General features: G+C 43.6%; 1 protein-coding gene and 1 long non-coding RNA gene across 2 annotated transcripts; one reads left to right on the top strand and one right to left on the bottom strand.

Annotated features, from left to right (window-relative positions):
• Positions 1-1781: 1781 nt before the first annotated feature.
• LOC114034806 (protein SEC13 homolog) lies at positions 1782-20540 on the bottom strand. The gene is made up of 9 exons (XM_027850599.1): positions 20485-20540; positions 17554-17598; positions 15980-16095; positions 13074-13225; positions 12662-12795; positions 10688-10821; positions 9793-9916; positions 8667-8813; positions 1782-2311 (listed from the first exon to the last, which is right to left on the bottom strand). The coding sequence occupies exons 1-9, from the start codon at positions 20485-20487 to the stop codon at positions 2201-2203; spliced, it is 966 nt and encodes a 321-aa protein (XP_027706400.1). The 5' UTR covers positions 20488-20540; the 3' UTR covers positions 1782-2200.
• LOC114034807 lies at positions 14369-17184 on the top strand. The gene is made up of 2 exons (XR_003568149.1): positions 14369-14491; positions 16951-17184. It is a non-coding gene; the product is annotated as an uncharacterized LOC114034807 (long non-coding RNA).
• Positions 20541-26067: the final 5527 nt, after the last annotated feature.

Raw genomic sequence — 26067 nt, forward strand, 5'->3', positions numbered from 1 at the left:
CAAAGATTGATGCAGTTTTCTTACAATTATACATCTCGAGCAACCTGTTATGTCTTACCTGAAAACTGGCCCTGTAGTAGTCAGTCAGTGTTTCTTTGTTCCTTTGGTTGAAAACAAACACTTGGGGAAGTGGGACCCCTCTTTCTGATTTCAGGAAATTGCCCCTGTCCACTCTCCCCCCTCCCAACTCAGAAAGTCCCTAATCTTTCTTCCAATTAGAAATCAGATTACCTAATCTTGTATCCTGGTTTATATCCTGGTTCTTTTAATGCTTAAGAATCCATCTTCCCTTGTATGTAGGATCCAGTGCTACGCTGAGGGGGCCTGGTCCCAGTTTGTTATGCCATGAATTGCTTAATCAATCCACACGCTCGGGAGCTCGAACCTTTGTTTCCTCAGTTATTTCAGATTTCACGTCACCTAACTTGTGGGAAGTGGGATAGATTGGGAGTAATTTCAGATTGGTTCAATTCACTTTGTACTATAGACTGAAGTGTATAAAATACTTCAAAAGATCTACCATTTCATTGGCTGCTGCCTCCACTGATGGGGACCAGAGCCTCCTCTCCTCCTAGCTAGGAAGGCTGGTTCCTCTATGGCAGCTGCTCTTGTCGGGCCTGTAATGGGGGCCTTCTCAGCCGGGTGGGCCTGCCAGATGTTACATTCTGATGCATGGTTCTGGAGAAACCAGGATGACTTCGGCAGCATCAGACACCAGAGGATTCGAGTGGAAAACAAGTCGGGAAGCGAGTGAACAGCTGGCCCCAGCGAGCTCTCCTGCTGGCTGCCTCCGAGCCCCCAGAACAATCCCAAGATTCCAATGGAAGGCGTCAGCACAGGGGGCCTGGAGAACACGCTGGGGCCCCTCTGCCCCTTCACAACAGCTCATGCCCGTGCTCTGGCCGCGTGGCTGTCAGGGGCACTAACTCAGAGCTGGTAGGTATAGATGTAGACGTAGGCAGATGATGTTGGTTCCCTCCGGCCCTTATTTACAATGGGAAAAACTCTGCTTTTATTATGACCACTTAGGAAGCATCTGTGTTGTAGTAGAAAGACCTGCCTTAGAGTCAGAAGTACTGGGTTCTAATCAATCTCCTTCACTTATTAGCAATGTGACCATGGGCAAGTTGCTAAGCCTCAGTTTCCTTATCTGTAAAATGGAGATAATTATTTGCAAAGGATCATTGAGGGAAATTACACTGACCTTACAAGACATTTAATAACTTCAAAGCATTTCCTAAGTGTGAGTTATTACATGGGTTATGATTTAATGGCTAGATTATGATGTTCTCAAAGCCAAGGAACAGGTTTTATCCTCCTGTATCCCACTGAGCACCAAGCACAGGGCTGGATCAAATAAGTGGCTCTACCAATACATGGCTAGCTCACGGTTTTTGACCGACTCTAGGACACAGCAAAGTGGAGTTATCATCCTACACCCCATGCTTCTGGGGTAGGTGGTGGGGGTGGTGCATCCTCTTGGAGGAGCAAGGAGAGAATGACAATAGATGAAATGTCCTTAAAAAGGCTCAAGAGAGTGACTCTGTCCTCTCCTCTTGAGATCAGGACATTAGGGGCAGCGCAGTACATGGGAAAGAGCACGGGATTTAAGGATAGGAAGACCTGCTTCTGGATCCTCATGTTTCCTTACTGTGAGACCTCAGGCAAAGCACTTTATCTCCTTGAGCTCTAATTCCTCACCTCTAATAACAGAAATGAGAATCCCCAAAAAGATGCTGGATGTGGAAATCTTTTGTAAAATCTACACTGATAACCAAAAATAAAGAATTATTGACTTTATTCAATTATTTTGAAAACAACCCCACCCCCAACACAAACCCCAAATTCAAGGGGTACACAAAAGTAGCGGCTAAAAAAAATATCTTAAAATGAACAACTTTGAAGACCATTTGTAATAATTTTTCTTAAACTCTAAACGTTCTGAACCAGTCAGGTTAACTTAGAGACCATATCGAATCATTTTAAGGCAGATGATCAATACTGTGGTTGCATCTATTTGTAGGAACACGTGATCTTATTGAATTCGGAATCATCTCATTTCCCTTCCCAGTTTGGGAAAAACCTGTTCATCAGCTGACCCAGATGTAGCAGTTCCAGAGGTCCTGGCCGCAGACAGCTGTCCTCCAGCTCCATGGCTGGCTGATTCCTCGGTGGGTCTGCCCTGCTGGCACTGATGTGGTCACTGCTCATTTTGTTGGCCTTCTGTGATTGCAGACACTGAACCTTGGCCTTTGTTGACATCACTGATACACATCCACTGTCCATCAACTGATTCCTTCCACAGAGTAACCTGAAAGCAAAAGGTTTCATTATCATAAGGTAAAGAGTTTTAAAAAACCATTCAAAATGCAGCCTTGACAGCTTTTTGTGGTGGCCAAGAATTGGAAATTGAAGGGATGTCCATCAACTGGGGAATGGCTGAACAGGTTGTGATATATGAATGTAATGGAATACTATTGTGCTGTAAGAAATGATGAATAGGTTGACTTCAGAAAAACCTGGAAAGATTTGTATGGTCAGATGCTGAGTGAAGTGAGCAGGACCAGGAGAACGTTGTACACAGTAAGTCACATTGTGTGATGACTAACATTGATAGACTTAGCCCTTCTCAGCAATGCAAGGATCTAAGATATCTGTAAAGGCCTTAAGCTGGAAAATGCTATCTACATCCAAAGAAAGAACTATGGAGTTTGAATGTAGATTGAAGCATACTATTTGCTATTTTTTTTCTTCTGATGTATTTTGTTTCTTCTTTCTGGTGGTTACTTCTTTTGGTTCTAATTCTTTCTTACAACACCACTAATTTGAAAATATGTTTAATAGGAATGTATATGTATAGCCTATGTCAGATTGCGTGCCATCTTGGGGAGGGTGGTAGAGAAAAATTTAAAACTCAAAAACTTATGGAAGTGATTGTTGATAAATCAAAATAAATTAATAAAAAAAATGGAGCTTTGACGATTCTCTTCAGACAAGATGTGTCTCATATGTATGTCAAAACTCTTTAAGATGTCATGAGGGATACAAGTACAGAAATGGTTCTGTCCAATGCTCTGCTAAGTACTGAGTGAATGCATTAAACAGAAAGCTCAGTGTTCCAAACATGTCACGGAGGGTGTTTTATGAGAGGGGGAGGGGTTGGACCCTCCAGCTGCAGGGCTTCAGATTGATAATGAGCTGCATGTAATGGCCAAGAAGAGGACTCTACTGATGATGGCAAGCTTCTTAAAGGTTCCTCCTCTTTACAGATGATGCCGCACTACCTGGCACATTACAAAGCTGCTTCAGTGAAACAGAGTAATTTGAAAGATACAGGTTTAACTATCCACAATGGAAAAAAAGAAAGCATATTACTTAGATGATGACATTGCTTAGTAAGTATATAAAATATATATTATGTTTAATATATAAAAATATAACAATAGCTGACACATAACGCTTTAAAGTTTAAAGCGAGACACAGTGGCTAGAGTCCTGGGCCTGGAGTCAAGATGCCCTAAGTTCAAATCCAGCCTCAGACACTCGCTAGCTGTGTGATCCTTGGCAAGTCACTAAACCTCTGTCTGCCTCAGTTTCCTCATCTATAAAATGGAGATCAAAATAGCACCTACCCTACAGGGCTATTGTGAAGATCAAGTGAGAAAGTATTGGTAAAAGTGCTTAGCGCAGTGCCTGGCACACAGTAGGTGTAACACAAATGCTTAATCCCTACTTTATACACACTATCTCATCTGGTTCTGACAATCAACTTGTGAGGTAGCTAGTGCTGACCCCTTAACCAGACTGTAAGTTACAGGAAGGTGGAGACTGTCTCCTCTAAGCTCTTTACTTCTCCTGGCATCGAGCATGTTAAGGACATCTGCCCAGGGTAGTGGGGAGGGAGTGGGTCTCTCCACTTCCCTCAGTCAGAAGACCTGGCTCTAGTCCTATCTTGGCCACATACTGGCTGTAGAAGCACTGGCAAGTCCCATAACTCCTCAGGGCCTTGGGCAACTTTCTACCTCGGGGAAGGGCCCATCTGCTTTGGTGGGAGTTTCCCCATGTTGATGAAGTAATAGGCATGGTTCAGCCCCTCTGCTCTCACCTCAAATCCCCACTCTTCATCTTAAAGGAGGGTTTCAGATGTATAATGAATGGCAGAGGGATGTATTGGATTTAGAAAATGATACAATGCTCAATTACAAACAGCTCACTGTTGCAAAAGTCCATTTCTTTAAAACAAATACACTTTTGGTAACACTATCTGATCATAAATTGAGGAAAACCGCAGCCTCATGTAACTTCCAGGGGAGAAAGGCCCTGCGTCCATCTAATCCAACCCACAGTTGTACAGCATGCCTGACCAGTAGTCTTTACTGCAAGAGGCAGGCCATTCCTCTTTCCAAGAGTTCTAATTGTCACCAAGTTTTTCCTTCTATCAAACCCATGACAAATAACAGGGGCGAAGAAAGAGGCACAGTGAGCATGAGTCTGCGGACATGAACACAAAGACCATGCTGAAGAACCAGTGCCACTCTGTCCTCGCCTAGACTGGCAAGGACCCGAGGGATGCCTCTGGCTCTGGCTGGTTCTCTAGTAGGGCATTTTTTTTTGGAAAACAAGGATAAGCACCACATGGCACAACAAAGTATGAATTCAGGGTCTGGGATCCATTTGGTAGAGGAAGTAAAGAAAATAAGGAAACTAGAGATTTTTCAAAATAACTTATTTTAATCACAAAGAAATGCAATCTAAGGTTTCTGTTCCTTTTTCTACTTAGTGGGAGGGAAGTGACCTAGAGCAGCAGTGTCAAAGAGGCACAGGGGCCACGACACCACACAGATGGATCCCCGTGGGCTGCACGTTGAGTAAGAGAACCATCTATTCACAATATGTTTTGCTGTATATTTATTTTGTCAAATATTTCCCAATTGCATTTTAATCTGCTAAGTTCAGGTTGCCATGAAAACTCCTTCTCTGGGAACAGGAAGGTTTAGTTTATACTTTTCTCACAAAGGTTTTTCTGACCAATTATCTTTCCTTGTTATGAGTGCATAGCATTTATTTTCTGGATCACTTTCCTAGGGGGAGTTTGTTCAGTTCTTTATAGACTGGGATGTTTCGCATCTATGAGAGGGATCAACAGGCAAGTAAAGGGGGCTAAAAAAAGATGACCATTAAAATAACTTATTTAGCATATCATAGAGTGCTTGATGATCTGTGAGGCAGAGAATGTAAAGCTCAGAAAGGACCTGCACTACACCATCAAGTTCAGGAGTTCTTAACCTTTCCTGCATCATGGACTTCTTTGTTAGAATACTGTTTTTAAATTCATAAAAATACACAGAAACCAACTATATTGAAATACTTATCAAAATACTGAAAAAAAGTTTATGGAGCCCTTGATGCTGACTGATAAGGTCCGTTATTTAGCTTTTCACACAAGTATGTCTTGTTTCACTCAAAGAGCTTTGCCCCTAAGCTCCTACCTCTCTCGTTATGGGCCCTGTCATCGCTTTGTTCCCCAGGCTCACAAGTGCTCAGCCCCCTGACTTATCCCCTTTCCCATCAGTTGCCAAGTTCTGTCGATCTTGCCTCTAAAGCACGTTTCATGTCCATGTGCTCTCCAGCCACCTGCAAGCTAAGGCCCTTAGCACATTTTCTCTGGATTATTGCTATCACCTCCTTTCTCTTGCCACAACTTTCTGCCCTCCCCCATCCATTCTCCATCAACCTGAAATTCCTTCGGCACAGGTCTGACCACGTCACCCACTGCAGCCGCTCCAGAGGCTCCCTCTTGTCTCTCGGACACGAGATGGACTCTTCTGTTGGGCATCTAAAAGCCCCGGCGGCCAGGCTCCAGCCGCCTACCGCCCCAGGCTTAGGAAATGTCCTCCCCCCCACCGCCCCACCATGGTGCAGCTGGGCTGGGCACCTGCTCTTTTCTGTGCTTTTTGTTCAAGTCTCTTTTTCCTCCCTCCCTGGCACCTTCTGGGATCCCTGGCTCCCTGTAAGGCTCAGTTAAAGAGCTACCAGCTCCTGGAGGCCTTTCCTGCTTCCTCTACTTGTTAATGCTCTTCCTTCTAAAGTGACTTTTGAGGTTTTGTATTTACTCAACTGGGGAAATGCTGCTTCTTCTGCCCCCCACCCCTGACAACAGGTTCTGCCAGCTTTTTGTCTGTTTCCTCAGCTCAAATCTGTGCACACACTAGTACCTGATCCACGCTTGCTGAATTGAATCCAGCACATGCAGGAACGCATGCACAGGGAAGGAAGCAGAACCAGGAAAACAATGTTTCACAATGACGCCCTCCTGAAACCTAGGGCGTGTGTTCTCCCAGCCCTCCTCCTACTTAGTAATCCTGCACCTGTTTCCATCTTTGTGTCCCCAGGGACAGCGTCTAGTACACATAAGTGGCTTAATAAATGCTTGTATGACTTCATGAAGTTACCCGCAAAGGCTGTCCACAGACAAAGGTCTGTCCAGCTCTAGCCCGAAGCTTGGAGTGTCCGCAGACTAACTCAACCTATACCAGGTGGCATGAAAGATGGACTGAAGCCAGGGACAGAAGGGAGCCAGGGAGGCTCTGGAGGGGGCAAAAGCAGCTGTCCAGGCTTGTGGTGCTGAAGGCTTGTCCTGGGGAGAGGAGTTGAGGGGAGACGCCTCGACCGTCTGACACAGAACCAGCGAGAACCATGAGAGAAGAAAGGGAATGGGAACAACCGGGGCGTGACTACAGGGAGCACCAGTGTCCAAAACAAAGAAGGAGAGATAATGAGCCTGAGATCCTCATGGTAGAGATGGATGGTGCGAGCTCAAGAGAGAAGCCACGGCTGCCCAGGAGTAGGATCATTTGCGGGCCATGAGAGCTGATACGACCACCAGGGAGAGATTACGCACGAAGCCCTGTGCTAAGTGCCAGGGACACAAACACAAGCCACTGCCACTTCCCACTCTTCATGGGCCTCACGATCTAATGGGGGGCTGGAAAGTGACAAGAGGGGGAGGAGGCCAAGGACAGAGTGTGAAGACACACCCACCTTGTAAAAAGAGAAGGACCAAGCATGAGAGGCAGGAGGACAGCCAAGGGAGAGTGGCGTTTATAAAGCCCCAGGTAGAGAGGCCATCCCCAGGAGGGCATGGTCAGCAGTGTCAGATGCTACAGAGGTCCAGGAGGGCAAGGCCTTAGAGGAGGCAGATTTTTAAAAATAACTTGTCCCCAACAAAACGTACTGTAAAAGATCACTTGGTTTTTAAGATGAATGTTCCCATACTTTTTTAGCAGCCGGTTTCTGTAACAGACGTCACCCTGCTTCTGAGGTTTGGCCCACTTGAAGACCTAGTTCTTCCGCAAACCTGCCCCAATTTTTCTGGCCTGCAGAGATATCACGCTGTGCAGATCTCGAGAGGCCCATCAGCAGCACACATGCTAGCACCAAATCACAGCCTGTCCTGTGTTAATCTAATTGCTTCACGTACATATGAGCTTTGGTGGGCAGGAAGCATGACACATCGCATATATCATAATACCTTGGGTACAAAGGATGTGCTCAATTAAGACTTTAATCAATATAAAAATTTGCCTTCTTAGTGTTTGGGAACATTTTAAAAATTCTAAAACTCATTTAAAAAAATCCTACCCTTCTCCTCCCTGGTGGTTTCTTTCTTTCCTTTTCTTTTTTTTCAAAACTGAGTTGAAAAATCATTGCCTTGTGTAAGATGAAAACTGGTCATATGTGCCCCGCCCCTTCCTACTCTCCCCCTCTCCTGCTCCCAAGCTAACAGAATAAGCAAGTCAAATCTTGATCGGAAGAAGACCAATGCTACCCTCTAGTGGTCAAAACACAGATCATTCATTCTGGGAAGAAGAAGACATTAACTTCCATTTAGGTTTTTGTATGTTCAAAATCTTTTTTGAATGCAAATCAGGATGACAAGATGGAAATAGCTAATGCAGGAGGGGCTGGAGGAAGGTAGGCAACTATAAAACATTATCAGTGGAGCTGTGCTTTGGTCTAATCATTCTGGAACATATTCAGGATAATGAAAGGAAGTGTCTAAATTGTTTAGACCTTTTGATCTACAGATCCCATGCTGTGCATATTCTCCAAGAAGCTCAAAGACAGAAAGGCCTCATATAGACCAAAACATTCACCGTAGCAGTTTTTTTGTGGTAGCAAAAAAACAAAAACAAAAAAAAACAACCAAAAAACCCAGAAACAAAGTGGGCGCTCACTGATTACATGGTTGAACTGATAAGTGGTATAATGGAATATTATTGTGCCATAAGAAATGGCAAATATGCAGAATTCAGAGAAATATGGGAAGGCTTATATGAACTGAGACAGAACGAGGTAAGCAGAAAAGGGAGAACAATATACACTGTGACAATACTCAAAGGAAGCCAGACTCTGGGTAGGTATAATGACCAATCTTGGACCTCTCTCCTTCCATGGGTGCTAGGTGTGGGTGTTGGCAGGAGATGACATTGGGTGCAGAATGCGGCATATTTATGTGTGTGTGTAGGATTGTGAAATGACTGTGATGTAAAACAAAAGGCATCAATAACTTTATTTTGAAAAGATTTCTGATGTCTCCCTATCCCCCAATTGTGAGGCTTCTCATTCCAAGAGCTGAAGGGTTTCAAATGAAAGGTAACACTTACTTTGTTGTCTCCTCCTGAAACAGCTAGGATGTTGGCAGTGATAGACCAGCTTACATGCCACACAACATCATTGAACTTGTGCAGTAATCTGGGAGACCATGTGTTTCCAGAAGCATCATCGCAGGTCCAGATGAACACTCGACCATCCTAGAAAAAAGTGCAGTCATGGGGCTCAGTGGACAGTGGAAACCTTTAGGAGGTCTCTGCTGGGTGTCTGTACCCCTCATAGTATGACGAGCAAAGGCTTTCCCTGGGGTTATTGCCTCACTTTCCTTAGGAACTTAAATTTAAAAGGATAGGAAACAAAACACAACCTTTTATGTCCATACTCCAAATCAGTTTCACATAATGAAAATGGGGAAGTTTTCACACCACCAAATTAGACTTTTTTGCTCTTAGGCTCCAGGTCCAACCTCCCTCCCACTGCCCCAAAGAAAGCTCTCCCTTCAGATGGGGTTACAAGAGCTTACTTTCTCTGATTACCCTATTTTTTCCTTTGTTCTAGTGACTCCACTTTTCCTTGGTCCATTCTGCTAACTCTAAGTTTGTACAGACCAAAGACTTGGACAAATCTACCCTCCCGTATTTGCTAAATCTCTTCTACTCTCTTTGATAATTTTTCATGAGAATTTCCCCAGTTGACTGAGTTTTAACTGTCTAGATCAACCAACAAGCATTTATTAGGTGTCTACTACATGCACTGGGCAGACACCAAGGATACAAAGACAGAAATGAGATGTGTACTTCATTTCAAACTGAGGACGAGAAAAGAAAGGACAAAAAAGAAACAACACATTTACTCTACGTTCTAGAGGAAGCACTGACTATGGCTGACCATGTCTCTAGCAGCAAGGTTAACAATCACTGAAGACACTGCCATTTTCATATCTGTCACGCAGCTGCTGCTGGTTTTGTTAACTGGTCGTTTTCCCCAGCAGACTGAAGCCTGCTCTCTGGTGTCCCTATTATCTTTGGCCTCCAAAGCTGGACAATTCCTGTCTCTGGTTCATGGTGATTCTCCGAAGTGTGTCTCACAAAGGATGAGGCCACACCTTTGTCCGATTATCCCGTCTGTCACCTCAAAGACTAATCACTTGGCCACCCTTCTTCGTACACTGGGGCTCACCTGGGAGCAGCTGGCAATGGTGCTTGTCGGCAGGCCGATAGAGGGGGCCCAGGCAACATCTCGGACCCAGTCACTGTGGGCTTCCAGCTTCTGATCCTCTTTCCACTGACCATCCTCCTCCTCCCTAAAGAGCAGACAGACAAGAAAGGGAGGAAAGCAGCTCATAGCCGGCTGTCTTTTTTCTAAGTGAACAATGATGATCCTCAGTACTGGGCTGTCTGGACAATGGGAATTTTCCTCAGACCAATACACCACAAACTGAATTCTGAGTATCCACTTGGGGGATGGCGAGTTCTTTATTCTTTTTTGCATCAAGGTAGCCCAGTAGATAAGAACACTGGATCTGAATCTCAGGGAGACATGAGTCCAAATCCTGAATCTGACATCCAATGACTCTGGGCGAGTCATCTGACCTGTCTGCCTCAGTTTTGTCATCTGTAAAATGTGGACAGTAAGGACATCTACCTTATAAGGTGGTTGTGAGGCTCAAACGAGCTATCACATATAAAGCACTCTGCAATCCTTAAAGAGATATACAGATTATATTTTTATTATTTAGATTTTTTTTCCTCTCAGTCTGTTGAAATCTACTTAATATGACTAACTGTACCCTGTAAAAAGGTTGCCTCCAAGGACAGTTCACTTGCCCCCATGTATCCTGAGGGTGGGACTCCAGCTGAACAATAAAGGGCTGACTATTACCAAACGTCCACGATGATGAAGAGAGATCAGTTTCAGAACTCCCTGACACAGTGAAGGCTGTGAGGGAAGATACTCTGGAGACACAAGGAAGAGGCAAAGGAGCCAGCCTTGTTTAACGTGAGTCTGGGGGAGCAGCAAGGACTCTATCTCTAAGGCAACCCAAAGGCCCACATCCCCCAGAGGGCCCACCTACTTCCACAGCTTGATCAGGTTGTCACAGCCGCCCGAGGCAAACTTCTTGATGTAGTTTGGCTTCTGTCCAGATGGCTGGTCTACCAGGCTCCCGGGTACGACGGCAGGAGCCCAGCTCACAGCATTGCAGCCAATCTGAACAGAGAAGGAAGCAAGATGCTCCTTGGCTTTCTACGCCACAGATTAACAGGACAGGTTCACTTGCAAGGAAAGAGTAGCTACTCTATGAGGAAGATGCAGGGCACAGGCTTTCCTGAAATTCCAGAAGCCAGTTATACGAGGTCATCCAACACAATGAGCATTTATTCAGCGCCTATTACTGTACAAGGCACTGTGGTGGGGGCTACAGACATAAAGACAAAAATAAAAACAGGCCCCACCCCCAGGTAGCTTAGGTACTACACCTCAACAGAGTGGCTAAGGAAGGAGAGAGCACAAACAACGAGGGGGATCAGGAAAGGCTTCCTGTAGGAAGTGGCACCTGAGTTAAGTCTGGAGTTAAGCTAGGGATTCTAAAGGAGGTGGAGAGGGAGTCAAAGCATAGGGAAAATTTATCCTGGGCTCGCTAGAATTTTCTAAATGGACTACTCAGAAGAGAAGAAATGGCCAAGCCCTGATAGCAAGACTCCCAGGGCTCTTTTATATACAAGCAAGGCTTGAAGTAGATTTAGGAATCGGCAAAGAAACTGTCTACGCTTTTAGCCACCTGCTTTGAGATTTCAGCTAAGCTGATATTAGTTGTATTTGGGGTAATGAAAATCTGGAACTGACACGTTCCATTCTCCTTGTCTTTCACTAGCTTTATGGCCTATTACTCCCTGGACAGTGATCAAAGGTCATGAACAGGCCGTTTTCAAAAGAAGAAATACAAACTCAACAACCTTACGCAGGATCGCATCAAATCAACAATTTAAAGAGAAACGAGAATGACAACAACCCTGAGGCTTCACTGACTTCCCATCTGATTGGCAAAGATGACAAAGATCAGAATGGTAAATTTTGGTGAGGCTGTGGAAAGACAGGCCTCACTGTAAACTGGTCCAATCATTACGGAAAAAAAATCTACAATTACACCAAAAAAGTTATTCAAGTGTACATACTCAAGTATGTCGGCACTTTCTTACCAGGACCACACATCTATTCCTACAAAGTCAAAGACGGAGGGAGAAGTTTCATCTATACAGAAACAGTTAACAGCACCTCTTTTGATTTCAGAAGTTTGATCAATGCAGTGAACTATTGTGACTTCAGAAGACTGATGATGAAGCATCACTCTTCCTACTTTTTCACAGAAAGATGGTGGCCATATGTATAGAATGAGGAAAAATTTTCAAATGTGGCCAATGTGTGGATTTGTTTTTCTCAAACGTATGTATTTGTTAAAAGGAAAAGTTCTATGAGGGCTGGGGAGAAGGACAGCAGAGTCACTGTGGTGTATAAAAAAAACATTAATAAAACATATAAAAAAGAAAAAAAAAAGCTATTCACTTGCTTGCTTGCTTTAGTTTTAATGCTCTGGAGTAGAGGGAAACGAATTCCCCAAGACTGTCATGGCCAAATGATGCACTTGAGGTTGCCAGCCTATGGCAGCGCTTTAAAGATGCCCCATGGATGAGTAGCTACTGCCACATCCCCGCCCCTGCCACTGAGGAGAGCGGTATTAACTGATCTTCACAACCCAGGCAAGTCAGCACCATATGCCACCCAGCCTATAATGGGTACTATGCCTCCCTACCTCCTCCAGCATGCAAGAACGACAAATTTTTATCAAGTTGGCACCTGATACCCTCAGTCTCCTGGATAAGCTTAGTGTGAAAAAATGACATCTCTTTCCGCTAAGGACAAGGCTGACCTTGGGTTAGGTCAATTATTTCTCTAGGATCTGGGTTGCCCCCTACTATTCTGGAGGGGCAAGAACTGCAAACTGCTTGAAACTGCCTGTAATGAAACCACCGCCCGAATGCACAGGACTTACGGTGTGGGCATTGTTGATCTTCTTCACCTCCCACTGCCCCTCGCCACCGTAGCTCAGCAGGGAGATGGCCCCGTCAGAGCTGCCACAGGCAAGAAGGAGCCCGTAGTCGTGGGGGGCCCAGCACACCGAGTTCACTGTTGGAAAAACATCGACAGTGAGGAAAGAAGAGTGTCCCACAAAGGAGACAGAAGCAGGAAGGGTTCTAGGCATTAGGAGGAGCTGAGGAATGGGAAGTTTTTCTAGCAATGGGACAGATAGAGAGAAGGCAACCAAATGCCAGCAAGAGGGAAACATGTGAGTAAAAAGAGAAAATCAAGATGAGGGGCTGGAGGAAGAGCAATGTTTCAGACATATGAATGTCACATAATTACATACTTCTTAATGAGTACTTTCTCATCAGACCATGTCATACCTGAAGAGTCATGTCCCGTGTACTCATATGTTTTTTCCCACGTGCCATTTTCTTCTTTCCAGATGATGACTTTCCGGTCATAGGAGCAGGAGGCTAAGATGTTTCCATACATAGGATGAGCCCAGGCCACTTGCCACACGGGGCCTTCATGACTGTAAGAAAGCCCAAAGATTTCTAAACTGCCAAATAAGGGTTTGGGAATGTGTCACACAAAGTTTTGGGTTCACAAACACAGACAGATTTGAAAACGGCTTCCTGAGGTGCGCAGTTTAGCAGGAAAGAACACTGCATTAGGATCACAGTTTTAAGGCTGGAAAGGACCTTAGAAGCTGTCTAGCCCAACCCCTTCATCTTACCGATGAGGAAGCTAAGGCCCAATGAGGTTCATTCAGCTCCTCGCCCAAGGTCACCAAAAAGCTGGGCTCTGAATCTAGGTGCTGCCGTTCTGAACTCAGGCAGCACTCTTTCCACTGTACCCCACAGGAATCCTGCCCCTGTAACCCCAGGGAAGCCCTTCTGCTCTTGGAGACTTAGTTTCCTAACCTGTAGTATGGGGGTGGGCCAGGGGTGGATTAGACTAGCCAGCTCTATTCCATAGCTCTATTATCGGCTGAGACAATATCTAAGGACAAAACTGCTCAGGTAATGACAGAAACAACGGCTTTTCCCAAAATGTCCATTGCTAGGTAGAATCATAGCATTCAGAGCTAGAAGGGGCTCTAGGGATAATCTTGCCCATGGTTTCTGACCTATGGATTCAGATGTGAATCGAGTACTATTTATTCTTTTTTTTTTTTTTGGCTAGGCAATGGGGTTAAGTGACTTGCCCAGGGTCACACAGCTAGTAATTGTCAAGTGTCTGAGGCCAGATTTGAGTATTATTTATTCTTAGCCCCAACAAAATAAACATTATGGATAATGAGTTTTTCAGATATATGTAGATGCTATTATAATTAATAAAATAGGAATTAATTTTAAAGTATTACCAAATTAATAGAAGCCTCACTGAACACTAACAGTATAACTACCATATGAGGGGGTGCAACATTTTTTAAAGTTATAAATGGGTTTTGAGGTAGTGTGGCAAAGGGCAAGAAGCAAGGGACTAAGAATCAGAGGCCCTGGATCCTCTCTTGACCTCAGTTTTCCTCATCTATTAAATGGGAGGGGATTTGGCTTAGATGACCTTTGAATTCTAAATCTATGATCTGATGTGTCTGCTTAAAAGAGGCTAGGAACCACTGATTAAAGGAACCCTTTAATTTACAGATGAGGAGACAGAAGCCCAAAATTATGCTGACTTGCTCAAGATCTCACACAGGTAGTACGGGGTAGAGCTGGGACTAAAATCCATGTTTCTTGCTTCCCAGAAGGCAGAGGTACAACAAAGCAGTCACGCCATTCTCCTAGAATCCCAGGTTTGTAACTTGTATCATCCATGATTCTTTCTCTCCCTTATTCCTTCTCCCTACATATCTAACTGGTTGCAAGGTCTTGTCCACTCTATTCCATACCTTTCCTATCTATCCCCTTCTCTCCACCCTAATAAGGCTCTCATCACTTCTTACCTGGCCCATAATAATAACAATCTCCCAACTGGCATCTGTTTTCAGTCTCTCTCCTCTCCAACTCATCCTATACACAGCTGGCAAAATCATATTCCTGAGGTCTGACCATGCTACTCACTTATTTAAAAATCTTCAGTGGCTTTCCATCTTGGATAAAATGTAATCTCCTGGCCCTGGCATTTATGGTCTTCTACAATTTGGCTCCAATAGATGGCAGCCTTTTTTCATATTACTTCCCTCCATAGGAGAGATGTTCCTGAGCAACTTTCTGTTCACTGAACTTGGTATAATACCCTGTTTCCATGCCATGCCTTTGCACAGAAGGCTGTCTCTGATGTCTGGGATACAATCTGCCCTCATCTCTGCTCCTTAGAACCTTCCAGCCTCATTCCAGGTGTCTTCTCTGTGAAGCCTTCTCCAACCCTCCTGCTTGTTAGTGCTCTCTCCCTCTTCTGTCCTGTCTTTACTTATCAGCATATATGTTGTGTCTAAAGCCCTCTCAGGTAGACTGTTTCATTTCTGTCTTTGTACCTTTGTACGTGTCTTATTGAGCTGGATTGCCACAATGTTTCATGGGCTCCACTGCTTTGGCCCAAAGAGAGGCTAACTTCATCATCATCAGTCTCTACTTTCTCCTGTACCAGAGAGGGTTTCAAATCTCAAGCAGCTGTTCTCCCCTTGGGTTTACTGGGCTAATAGCTTGACCTGAGCCACAGTAAAAGAACTGGTAATTAAACTATGACTAGATTGATTTCTACTACCTTTGATGCTCCTATTGGTGCTGGACTGAATATGGAAGAATTACTGTTGACGCTTTCCTAAGTACAGGCATACAATTCAATGAAGGGAGGAGTAGAGAATTTACAAGATGTGGTCCTAGCAATCTATTGATGGTACTTCTTTGTTTTGCTTGTATTTTTGAAAAATACTGAACTTAGCATTTCAGTTACAATTTGGGAAACCAAGACCCCTCCTCTTTCCCCTCTTCAACTGTCTGAGAGCACATTATCTAATCTCCTTATGCCTCATTTTCCCCAACTGATTAACTCCTGCTTTAGGAATCAGGGGAATTAATGGGATTATGGATATTATTCCAATGAAGCCATTTCCTTTAAAGAGCTTCAGCTAATGCTGGAATCACTTACGGCAAAACAAGGCTTTTAACAGCAGAGATATGCTCTGTAGGATAATGGCTTCCTCTCCATCCTCTCTGATAAACACATAAGATCTGATCAAGTCTAGATTGTTATTTCATTTTCCAAAGTCTATTATATAATATCTGAGCAGCAAAATCTTTTTTTTTTCCCCCAGAATTTTCTCAGTGTTCGATATACTCACCCCCTCAGGTCAGCAATGAGAATCTGACCCCCATTCCGCACATCAAAGATTTTGACAGATCTATCTGACGAGCAGGTGGCCAAACGGGTGCCATAATAGTCCATCTGGGCATCATGCTGAATAGGGAACAGAGAAATCAGGAGATTTGTAGACTCTGGAGGTTCACACCCATTGTTACTAAGGCAGAGATTTTAAATTTGAAAAAAATAAAAACACTGTTCAAGCCAATTTAGTCCCAGAGAAATCTGAAGAAATTCAGATTTATACTACAAAAGTCAGTTTATACTACATGAAGATTATAAATTGTGTTCTCCAATATAAAACGTTCTTTTTAAAGTGAGAAAATAAGTTAAAGACACAGCTAGTATTAAATACTTAAAGTCCCTTTACACCTTGTCAACTGAACACATAGATGCATTTTCTTAGTGTGTATTGTAACCCCACCATAGGTAAGCTCCTGGAGGGCAGAGAGACCTTGTCTTATTCACTTCTGTATCCTTAATGTCTATATCTAGCACACAGGAAATAAATTCGAAATGCATAATAAAAGGTTACTGAATCTGAAAGGCAGGCTAGAACCGTTCTTTTACTCCTTCTTCCCACAATCTTAACCACTCAAAAACCTTTGTTGTTCCTTTCCCACAAAATATTTCAGACACCTTTACCATATGCACTGGCTGCGCTGTTGACTTGTACCATAGGAATTTCAAGCAACTCTCTGCTACCTGTAATAACTAGCTTTATTAGACTAATTGAGCTTATTTATTTTATACTAACATACTGCCCCAGTCATTTACTTTCCAATTTCCTATCAAAGCTGGACCATAGGACGTTACTGAACTATTCAAGGAAAGTATTCAGATTCCTCTAGGAGATCAAGGTCCAACCCTTTATTTCCCTCAGGTTCTGGCCAAATCTGGATCTCGAAGTCTCAGGACTATATCTTCTCTTTTCTAACAATTGCATTATAGCCTTTGGAGACCCTGAAGAGGCAGCATCACAGCCAACAAAACAACCCAGGATGTGAAATACTTTCAGCAGAAGGTTTAGAAAAAGAAAAGCCAGCTGCCAATCACTGTGTGGCCCAAAAGAAAAAGCTGCTGAACATCAGGATGGAAAGTAACACCTGCGTCTATACCAGGATTTCTTAACCTGGGATCTCTAAGCATTCAACTATAATTCAGTAAAACTGGCTTCCTTTGTAATCTTGCATATTTTATTTTATGCATTTAAAAGCATTATTTTGAGAAGGGGTCCCTATGCTTCTTTACCAGATTGCTGCCAAAAGGGACCATGACATGAAAAGGGTTATGGCCTCCTACTCTATGCTGATACTACAGCCTCTCAAACAATGGGAGCATTTCTGAAGAGGACCTGTTACTCTAAGAAAGGCAGGATGTGGTCATCTAATGGCTAAATACTAGAGTTTGGCAAATTCTAAAAAAACCCCCAAAACCCATTTTGATTCATAAACTAACACATCAAAACTGCATAATTAAAAATAAAAACTCTGCCATCCCACAGGAATGTCAATTTCAGATTTGCTTTAAGTAATTGTTAAACGGAATACTCACAATCATGTCCTCATGGGAGGTATCCACAGTGTTAATGACTGACACCTAAAACCAAAGATTACATTAAATTAATAATGGCAATTATAAAGCAACCTCCTCAGGAATCTGATCCATTATTTCCATCTAATGGTCCTCTATCCTTTCAAAATTTTCTCAATATAAACATCAACAATTATAGTCTATGGTCACTTTCTACTTCTTCTGTAGCACTTTCTGTACAAATTGGATTAGACCTCCTTTACTTTCCAATCTTGGGCCACAATCCTCCTGGGGCTGCTACTTAACATACATTTCTGACTGAATGAAGTCATCCATCTAACACTGGCAGCATATCTGTGTGCTAAATGGTCTGTAGAGCACATTTGGATTATGACGACTTCAAGATGTGTGTAGGGCTATGGTGCTAGTGCCATAGTTTTCTGCCTTTGTAAATTCCATCCATCATTCAAGGCCCAACTGAAGATCCTACCCCTTCTAGGCAGCCTTCTCTGGTCACCTTCACAGAACAAAAGGGACCTTGGCCTCCTTTGAATTCCAAGGGCACTTTTTGTCTCTTATAGAGCTTGTGACATCGTGCCTTATGTGTGTGCCAGCCTGTAGCTGTCAGCATTCTCCTCATTTTGTAATTACTTTGTGTTTTACATTTGCCTACCTACATGCATGCTGTTTCCCCTTCCCTTCAAAATAAGGTATGTTCCAAGGGGGCAACAACTTTTTTCCTTTTTGTCTTTTTATCCTTAGTTCAGAACACCTGGCCCACAGCAAGTTCTTAATAAATGCTTCCTGAATTGAATGGGATTTTGCACTTGCCTGCAAATTCTTTGTGGGCAGGGACTGTGCAAAGCACTTTGTAACCACAAAGTATTATGTATATAGCAATTATTACTAATAATGGACTACCAATAGGAAGACCTGAAGCAATGAAGTATAGCCAATATTAAAATTATACGAAAAGAGCAAAATTATATATTTAGGTATGATATGGATATTTCTTGTAACTTCATCCATTTCAACTTTTCCTGTTTAAATACACTAGAAAAATATTACAAGATTTAGTATTCTTTATTTGAGAACAGTGAAGGCAGGGACTGGATACAGGGGTAGGATATAAGCAGTCTATTATAGCACCAAGTAGCTGAATGGAGTGAATATATTTTTGTTCACCAAATTTTAAAAAATCAGAACTAGGGAACACCTCTTGAAGATTGCAAGAGGGAACTATGGAACAAATAAAATAGATATTCTATATGATGAATTGTCTTGGCTCTGGGCTTTCTCTTCTGGCTATTCCCCCATGTGGGAATGCTCTCCTTCCTCTGCTTTTACTACTGACCTTCCTGGCTTGCTTTAAGTCCCAACTAAGATTTCTTCTCCAAACCTCTCTTAATTCTAGTGCCTCCCCTCTGTTAATTATTTCTTATTTATTTTGTATATGGTTTGCTGTTTGCAGGTTGTCTCCCCCATTAGACTGAATTCCTTGAAGGGAGGGTACATCTTTTGCCTCTTTGTATCCCCAGCACTTAGCATAGTACCTGGTACAAAGGCACTTAATAAATGTTTATTGATTGATTATCAAAATAGTTCTAAAGGAAAAAAATACAATTTGAAATATAGCCACATTAGTGGAAGACTCACAATGAGTTATTAAGGTTAAATTATGGATGTTCATAGTTTATTCTTAACCTTTCAGCGTAGCTGAATGAAGAGAGAACCACTTTCCCACTAAAAGTCCCAGGGGGAAACCAGCCTCAGAGGTACAACATTCCTCGGGATGAACCGTGGTTTGGTATCAGCAGAGCATTTTGTACACGGAGTCTAAAAGACGATTTGCTTCCTAGTTCAATCACTTGTTTGGACTTTGATAAACACCCCGAGGCAGGGCTCACTCATAAAAAGATGGAGCCTAAGCAATGAACTTAAGACTTAAAGAAGAGAATCACAGATTAGGGCTAGACTTTAGAGTCCAGGCTGGACAGCTCAGGATCACACCCCGAGTTAAGCCTCAACTAGAACCCAGGCCTCCGGACCGCAAGTTCCATGTTATTTTCGGGGCACCATGTGCCTCTATTTTCCATTATAAGTGATTTTTCCCTTATCACGTAATGTGCTCCAACTTGGGTTCCAGACAGGGTGTCCCAAAAGTCTCGGTGTAGTTTTAAGTTATTAAAGCTTTAGGTTGCACTAAGACTTTCGGGACACCCTGTCTAATTGATATTTACTGAATCTTAAACCATATTTATGAAGCATCCCCTTAAGTGCTTAGACTGCTCTCATAGAAGAAGCCCCGGACTTAGCTTGAGGGCTAAAAGCTCCACTGTCGCATCGCCTATCGGAGGCCTATCGCGATTCCCCCCACCCCGCCCCCAGAAATCTCGGGGCACGTTTTCGCCTCTACTGGACTGGAGACACGTTTGCTCCCTCTCCAGGGCGGCCTCAAGCCCTCTGAGGACCCGAACTGGGGTGTTTCCTTCGGGTCTTCGCAGCCCCAAAGCCCGGTCCGCAGTAAGTGCTTCACGGATGGATGAAGAGCCACGTCTCTGCCCCACCCGTGGGGGAAACTGACCCGCGTGACCAGGGCGGCCCGGGCGTCTTATCTCGTCCAGACCCCTCGGTTTACACCGGAACAAGCAGGAGCAGCGCAGGGGTCAGGGGACTTTGGCCCGCCGCCCCGGGATGGAGGGTCGGTCACTAGCCGCCCTCGTTCTCGGACGGAGACAGGAGCCAGGTCGGCTGGGCCTGTCGCCCCACTGGCTCCGGGCAGGGCCCGCGGGTCTCCTCACACCCCGGCGGGGCGTCCAGCCCCCTGTCCCGGGGGGTGGGGGTGGGGTGAGGGAAGCAGCGGCCTCTGCCTCCCGCCTCACCACCTCCTCCCCACCGCGGGTCCGCGCCGGGGGCTCCCACAGCTGGACTCGCAGAGCAGAGGGCTCTTACCATGGCGGCGGCAGCGGCGGCGGCGGCTCCCGGGTTCGGACGTGGCAGCTCCTCCCGGCGGCGGCGGCGCCCAGGACGGGTCACTTCCGGTGCCTCTGTCAGAGCGCAGAGGAGACAGATCCGGGCTTGTCCACCACGGAGAGGCTTCCGGAGGGGAAACGAAGCCATCGTACAAAGGTTCCGAGGCATCTTAAGTCGGCGCCCCTCTTGCTGCGCAGGCGCAGAAACTTTGACACGTGCAGCGGGCTGGAGCATCTTGATTCCCATCTTATGGGATAATAGACTTAGATGTGAGGAGGGAACCTTAGAGGTCAGGGGCTCATGGACTTAGATGTGAGGAGGGAACCTTAGAGGTAAGAGGCTCATGGAATCAGAGCTGAGGAGATACCTTAATGTCCATCGAATCCATCCCTCTGATTTTATAGGAGAGGAAACAGGTTCAGAGAGATTAGGGGACGTGCCCAAAGTCACACAGCTAATAAGTGCCTGAATTAGGATTTGAGCCCAGGTCTTCCAGACTCTGTTCCAGGGCTCATTCCACTACATTCTGCCCCTGCCCAGGTTGCAGCCATCCTCGGTCCTGACACCATACCTTCTAAGTGTCCTGTACCAGTGGGTCATGTGCCGCAGGTACCTGAGCTCAGGGCTGTGGTTGCCATAGAGGGAATGGACAAAGACACCTGTGTGCAATCCTCACAGTACTGCTTACTACCTGTGTGACCTTAGGTGACTGATAACCTTTCTGAGCCTGTTTCCCCATCTGTGAAGTGGGAATAAGAAAATTTGTGCTACGTACTTTACAGGGCTGTGAGGAAAGCCAAAGCCTATATAAATATGTGACTGGGTAATCAACCCTTGTTTAATTGAACTGAGCTATTGATACTGACTCCCAGGGGGTTTTATGCCTTAGCGCCTTTCTTCTCCATGTCTTCCAAACAGAATGCTCTCAATTCCTGCTTCTTTTTTTTTAATCCCCAAACCTAGTTTAATAGGAGCTGAAGCTTAGAGATTATTTATTCCAACCCCCTTCGTTTTACAGATAAAGAAACTGAGAACCAAATGGAGAAATTGAGGGGGAAGGAATTTATTCAGTCATATATCTGTTAGGAGGCAGAGCCAAGATTCAAACCTAGGCCTTTTTATGTAAAATCCTGCATGATTTCAACCACAACATACTGTCTTCTCCTTTTCCTCTCTTTCTCTTCTTTTTTCCTTTCTTCCAAATTCTCCTTCCTTTCCTGGCCCACTAGTTCCACTGTGTTAAGTTACTGGAGGTCAAGACTTTGTGTTATTCACTGTGGACAGAGTGCCAGGCATTGCGCCATACCCACAGGTAAGTTTCACAGAGATACTGAATGTCTCAGTCAAGCTAGTTTCACACCTTTCCAGTCTTTGAGGGGCATCAACTCTCAAGTAATAGGAGCATATTATTAATCAGTCAATGCAGGTTGGGGCTAGAGGAGATGATGCAAGATACAAAAAAGGGAGAGAAAAGAATATTAGGGAGAAAGATAAGAAAAAGGGAGGATCATAGAATTTTAGGGCTAGAAGGGACCTTTCAGAGCATGGGATCTAGTTAGTGTGTCGTGTGGGTGGAGGCCCCACCTTCTCTTAAAACATCATGACAAGTAAGGCAGCATTTAGCTAGGATAGTATACTGGAATTAGAGTCAAGAGGATTTGGATTCAAATCCTAGCTAAGACACTTAACTAACTTTGGGACCCTGGGAAAATCCCTTAATCTTTCAGATCCAGTTTCTTCATCTATAAATTAACAATAGTATAATACCTACCTATCAGGGTTGTTGTTAAGGATCAAATGAGATATGTAAGTAAAGCACTTTGTTGTCTTAAAGATCTATGATGTAAGCTATTAATTATTATCATTGCTATTATTATTATTATAATTACACTATGGGATCCTCCAGTCTCAGCTTAAACACCATTAAGATATTTGGGGATTCTCAGCAGTATCAAACTCAAATAGAAATGGATCTGCATATTGACTTAGAAAACCACACATTAACATTATATATGTTAAATTGTATTTTTATTTGTTTTGTTAAATATTTCCCAATTACATTTTAACTTTATTATCATTGTAATTCAGGAGTTGGGCCATGAGTCTGATACCTCTGCTCTAACCCCCTCCCTCACCGAAGTCATTCTCAATTTAGTGAGGTGCCTTCACCTGGAATTTGACAAGTGAAAAAATCCTAGGACCTTGGAAATACTGGGCCACTACAGTAGGCCATAAAATGAATGAGTAGTTAATAGTCAGTGAAGGAGGAGAGGTATATATGTATATGTGTATACATGCTTTGGGGTGGAATTGGAAAAGGAGACAAAGATCTGAAGGACTAGAGCGAGAATTAGGAGAGGACAAGAGCATCTGAGAGAAGAGATTATGCCTTGAGAGGAAATAGGTTTTGGGACAAGGAACCAGACCATGAAGAAGGAGAAAGTTCTTGAAGAGGAACACAAGGCAGGAGGAAGGATAATATGAGGCCTTGAGATTGGAGATCCTATTTTGAGAGAGGTCCTGGGAGAGATGAGAAGTCCCCTCCTTCTCCTCCTCCTCCTCCCCCCAAAAAAGAGAATAATCCTACTTCAATATAATAGGCAGGAGATGTGAAGATGAAGGACTGCAGTAACGAAGCCATCCTAGTTGTTTCAGGCTAGGCTTCATCGTATGCTTGAACCATGGTCCAGGTTCTGGTCCTCAGCCTTGAAGCCGAAGAAACTTGATTTCATTAGCCGGGAGTGATCAGGCTCTAGAGAAATGAATCTCACCAATCCAAAATCAGAAAGAGACTTACTTAGAACCCCGAATGACAGTGGATTAATTTACTGATTAATGGGATACATATCTGGCCTGGGAACTTGGGTTAGTCATTTGTAAAGAGCACCCTTTTCCTAGTGGGAAACAAAATTATAGACGAGAAATCTGTCCACAGAATTTCCTACAGAATTAGGCCAGAGGAATTCAGATGTCTTTAAACACGGTACAGTAGAAATAACGGCGGATTTAGAATCAGAAGACCTGGCTTTAAATTCTAGATCTGCCACTTAATGCCCGTGTGAACTAGGGCCAAGTCATTGAAACCCTTTGGACCTCAGTTCCCTCATTTTAAAATGAGGGGGTCAGACCAGATGGCCTCTATGTGGTCCCTTGTAGCTAGAAATCTATGATCTACATTTCAATCATGCTAGGTAGTGTGATGAATAGGTTTGCTAGGTGGTGCAGTGGATAGAGCACCAGGCCTGGAGTCAGGAAGACTCAACTGCCTGAGTTCAAATCTGGTCTCAGACACTTAGTAGTTGAGTGACCCTGGGCGAGTCACTTAACCCTGTTTGCCTCAGTTTTCTCATCTGTAAAATGAGCTGGAGAAGGAAATGGCAAATCACTCTAGTATCTTCCAAGAAAACCCCAAATGGGGTCACAGAGTTGGGCATGACTGAAACGACTTAACAAAGCAAAAGTCTGATGAATTGCTTTCTTCAATCTAGGGTCGACTGATCTAGAATCTGCATGTGCTTCCCTGGACAGGACTGGAGATCTTTACTTTCCAAGTCTTCCATTCTCTTCTTCCAAGATTCCATAAAACGTGGACTCTGCTTGCCTTCTTCTTTACAACCGTGGGACCAGAACATACCAAGGTTCAGGTGAATTTTCATTTTGTGAGAAGACTGACTTGGGTCAAGTGAAGGGGAAGGAGAAGGTAAGATGTTTGGAGGCGCAGCACTGGTAATTTGCCATTCTACTTTGGGGGCCTCAGCATCCTTGAATGGATTTGCATCCACAGCCCCATACTTATTGCTTCAATCTCTCTGTCATGGGGGAAGGCTCAGCCATGGTTCTTTTTAAAACTTCTTCATGCCACAGGTACTCTAAGATTCCCATGGACCTGCATGAAATTCTGACCTTCTTCCTTAAGCTGATTTTTGGAGCTGCAGAGAGACAATGTGAAAGGAGAGCAGAAAGCCAGGGAATGGCATGTGGTGGTGAAATGTGATGATATGGGCCAAGGTAAAGAGAATGGCCAGAAAGAAGGCTAACATGCTAACATGAGAGTGGGGATGGGCAGAGCTCAGTTTGGTCATCAGTAGCCTGGAGAATTTCCTTATTAATTTATTTATTTTTAGTTTTCAATTTTCACTTCCACAAGATTTTGAGTTCCAAATTTTCTCCCCTTCTCACCCCTCCTCCCATCCCAAGACAGCCTGCATTCTGAATACCCCTTTCTCTAATCTCCTCTCCCTTTTATCACTCCCCCCTTCTCTTATCCCCTTCCTTTCTATTTTCCTATAGGACAGGATAGATTTCTATACCCCATTGCCGGTATATCTTATTTCTCAGTTGCATGTAAAAACAATTTTTAACATTTGTTTTTAAAACTTTGGGGATTCTCGGCAGTATCAGACTCAAATAGAATTTTTGACTTATTGACTTAGAATATTGACTTAGAAAACTACACATTCTCTTCCTTCCTCTCTCCCCACCCACCCTTATTGAGAAGGCAAGCAACTCAATACAGGTTATACATGTGTAGTCATGCAAAAACACTTCCATAGTAGTCATGTTGTGTAAAACTAACATTCAGGGGCAGCTAGGTGGCACAGTGGATAGAGCTCCGGCCTTGGAGTCAGGAGGACCTGAGTTCAAATGCCTAGAAAATTTCCTTTCACCTATTTACTTGGATCTGACTTGCAGTGTTAGAAACCTTTCCCTATGTTTCCTCCTTCAAATCTAAAGTTTCCTAGTCAAGTGACTGATAAACTAATTAATGATGAAGTATTAATGACTGATAATGGATTATTATGTTAACCAATTCCGAATACCTTAAAATTTCAGGCTATGATTGGAGAAATTTGGGGCAGAGTGACATATTGCTGTTAAGTTATCCCCTGTCTTCTTCCTCCTCTGCATAGGGCTAACCCTGTATGGCATTGTCTAAAGTCTCTTCTAAATCTCTCTTTATTTACATTAAACATTAAAGTGGAGTCAGTAAAACAAAAACAAAAACAAAAACAAGCAAACAAAACCCAGTGAGTTTGAATCTTCCCAACCTCATTTCTTTCATTGTCGTATTGTTCTTTTGTCAATTAATTCTTGTATCTTGAATCCATAAAGAGAAAAATATTGGGAACAAGCAATGACCTTTTGGCATCTTCTTTTTTCCCCTTCTTCATTTTTAGCTTTCATTCCCCCCAGGATAGCGTCTAATTATTTTTTGAATAATCATGTCTCATGGGTTCTTAGGAAATTTGAGAAGTTTGCTTCCCTATGATGTATTCCAAATTAATTTCTCTTCAGTTTTTGTGCAGTTTTTTTCTGGTCTCTTCATCTCAGTTAGGCTAAAATTAGTTCCATGAATTGAGTGCTGAACTCTTCAGGATTTCATTCACTTCAATTAACTTCCTTTAGAACTCTCCTTGGCTTTGTAAATGAGGTCTTAGCTTGTTATCAGGCCCTTGTATTGCCCTTTGGTGCCTGTAATGGCTTTGACTCTAAGAGATTTTGTCTTTGGTTCTAAGGCCTTGGGGTAGCTGTGTTGAGGTCTGTGTTTTAACGCACCCATCT

This window comes from Vombatus ursinus, unplaced genomic scaffold (genome assembly GCF_900497805.2).
Source record: "Vombatus ursinus unplaced genomic scaffold, bare-nosed wombat genome assembly UNPS02009105.1, whole genome shotgun sequence".
Lineage (NCBI taxonomy): Eukaryota > Metazoa > Chordata > Mammalia > Diprotodontia > Vombatidae > Vombatus > Vombatus ursinus.

Excerpts from the sequence above, each read along its gene's own strand:
- LOC114034806 (XM_027850599.1), bottom strand. Across the intron at positions 9,917-10,687 it reads AACCTGATCAAGCTGTGGAA|GGAGGAGGAGGATGGTCAGT; the intron begins GTAGGTGGGCCC and ends TCTGCTCTTTAG. Across the intron at positions 2,312-8,666 it reads TTTCAGGAGGAGACAACAAA|GTTACTCTGTGGAAGGAATC; the intron begins GTAAGTGTTACC and ends TTTTGCTTTCAG.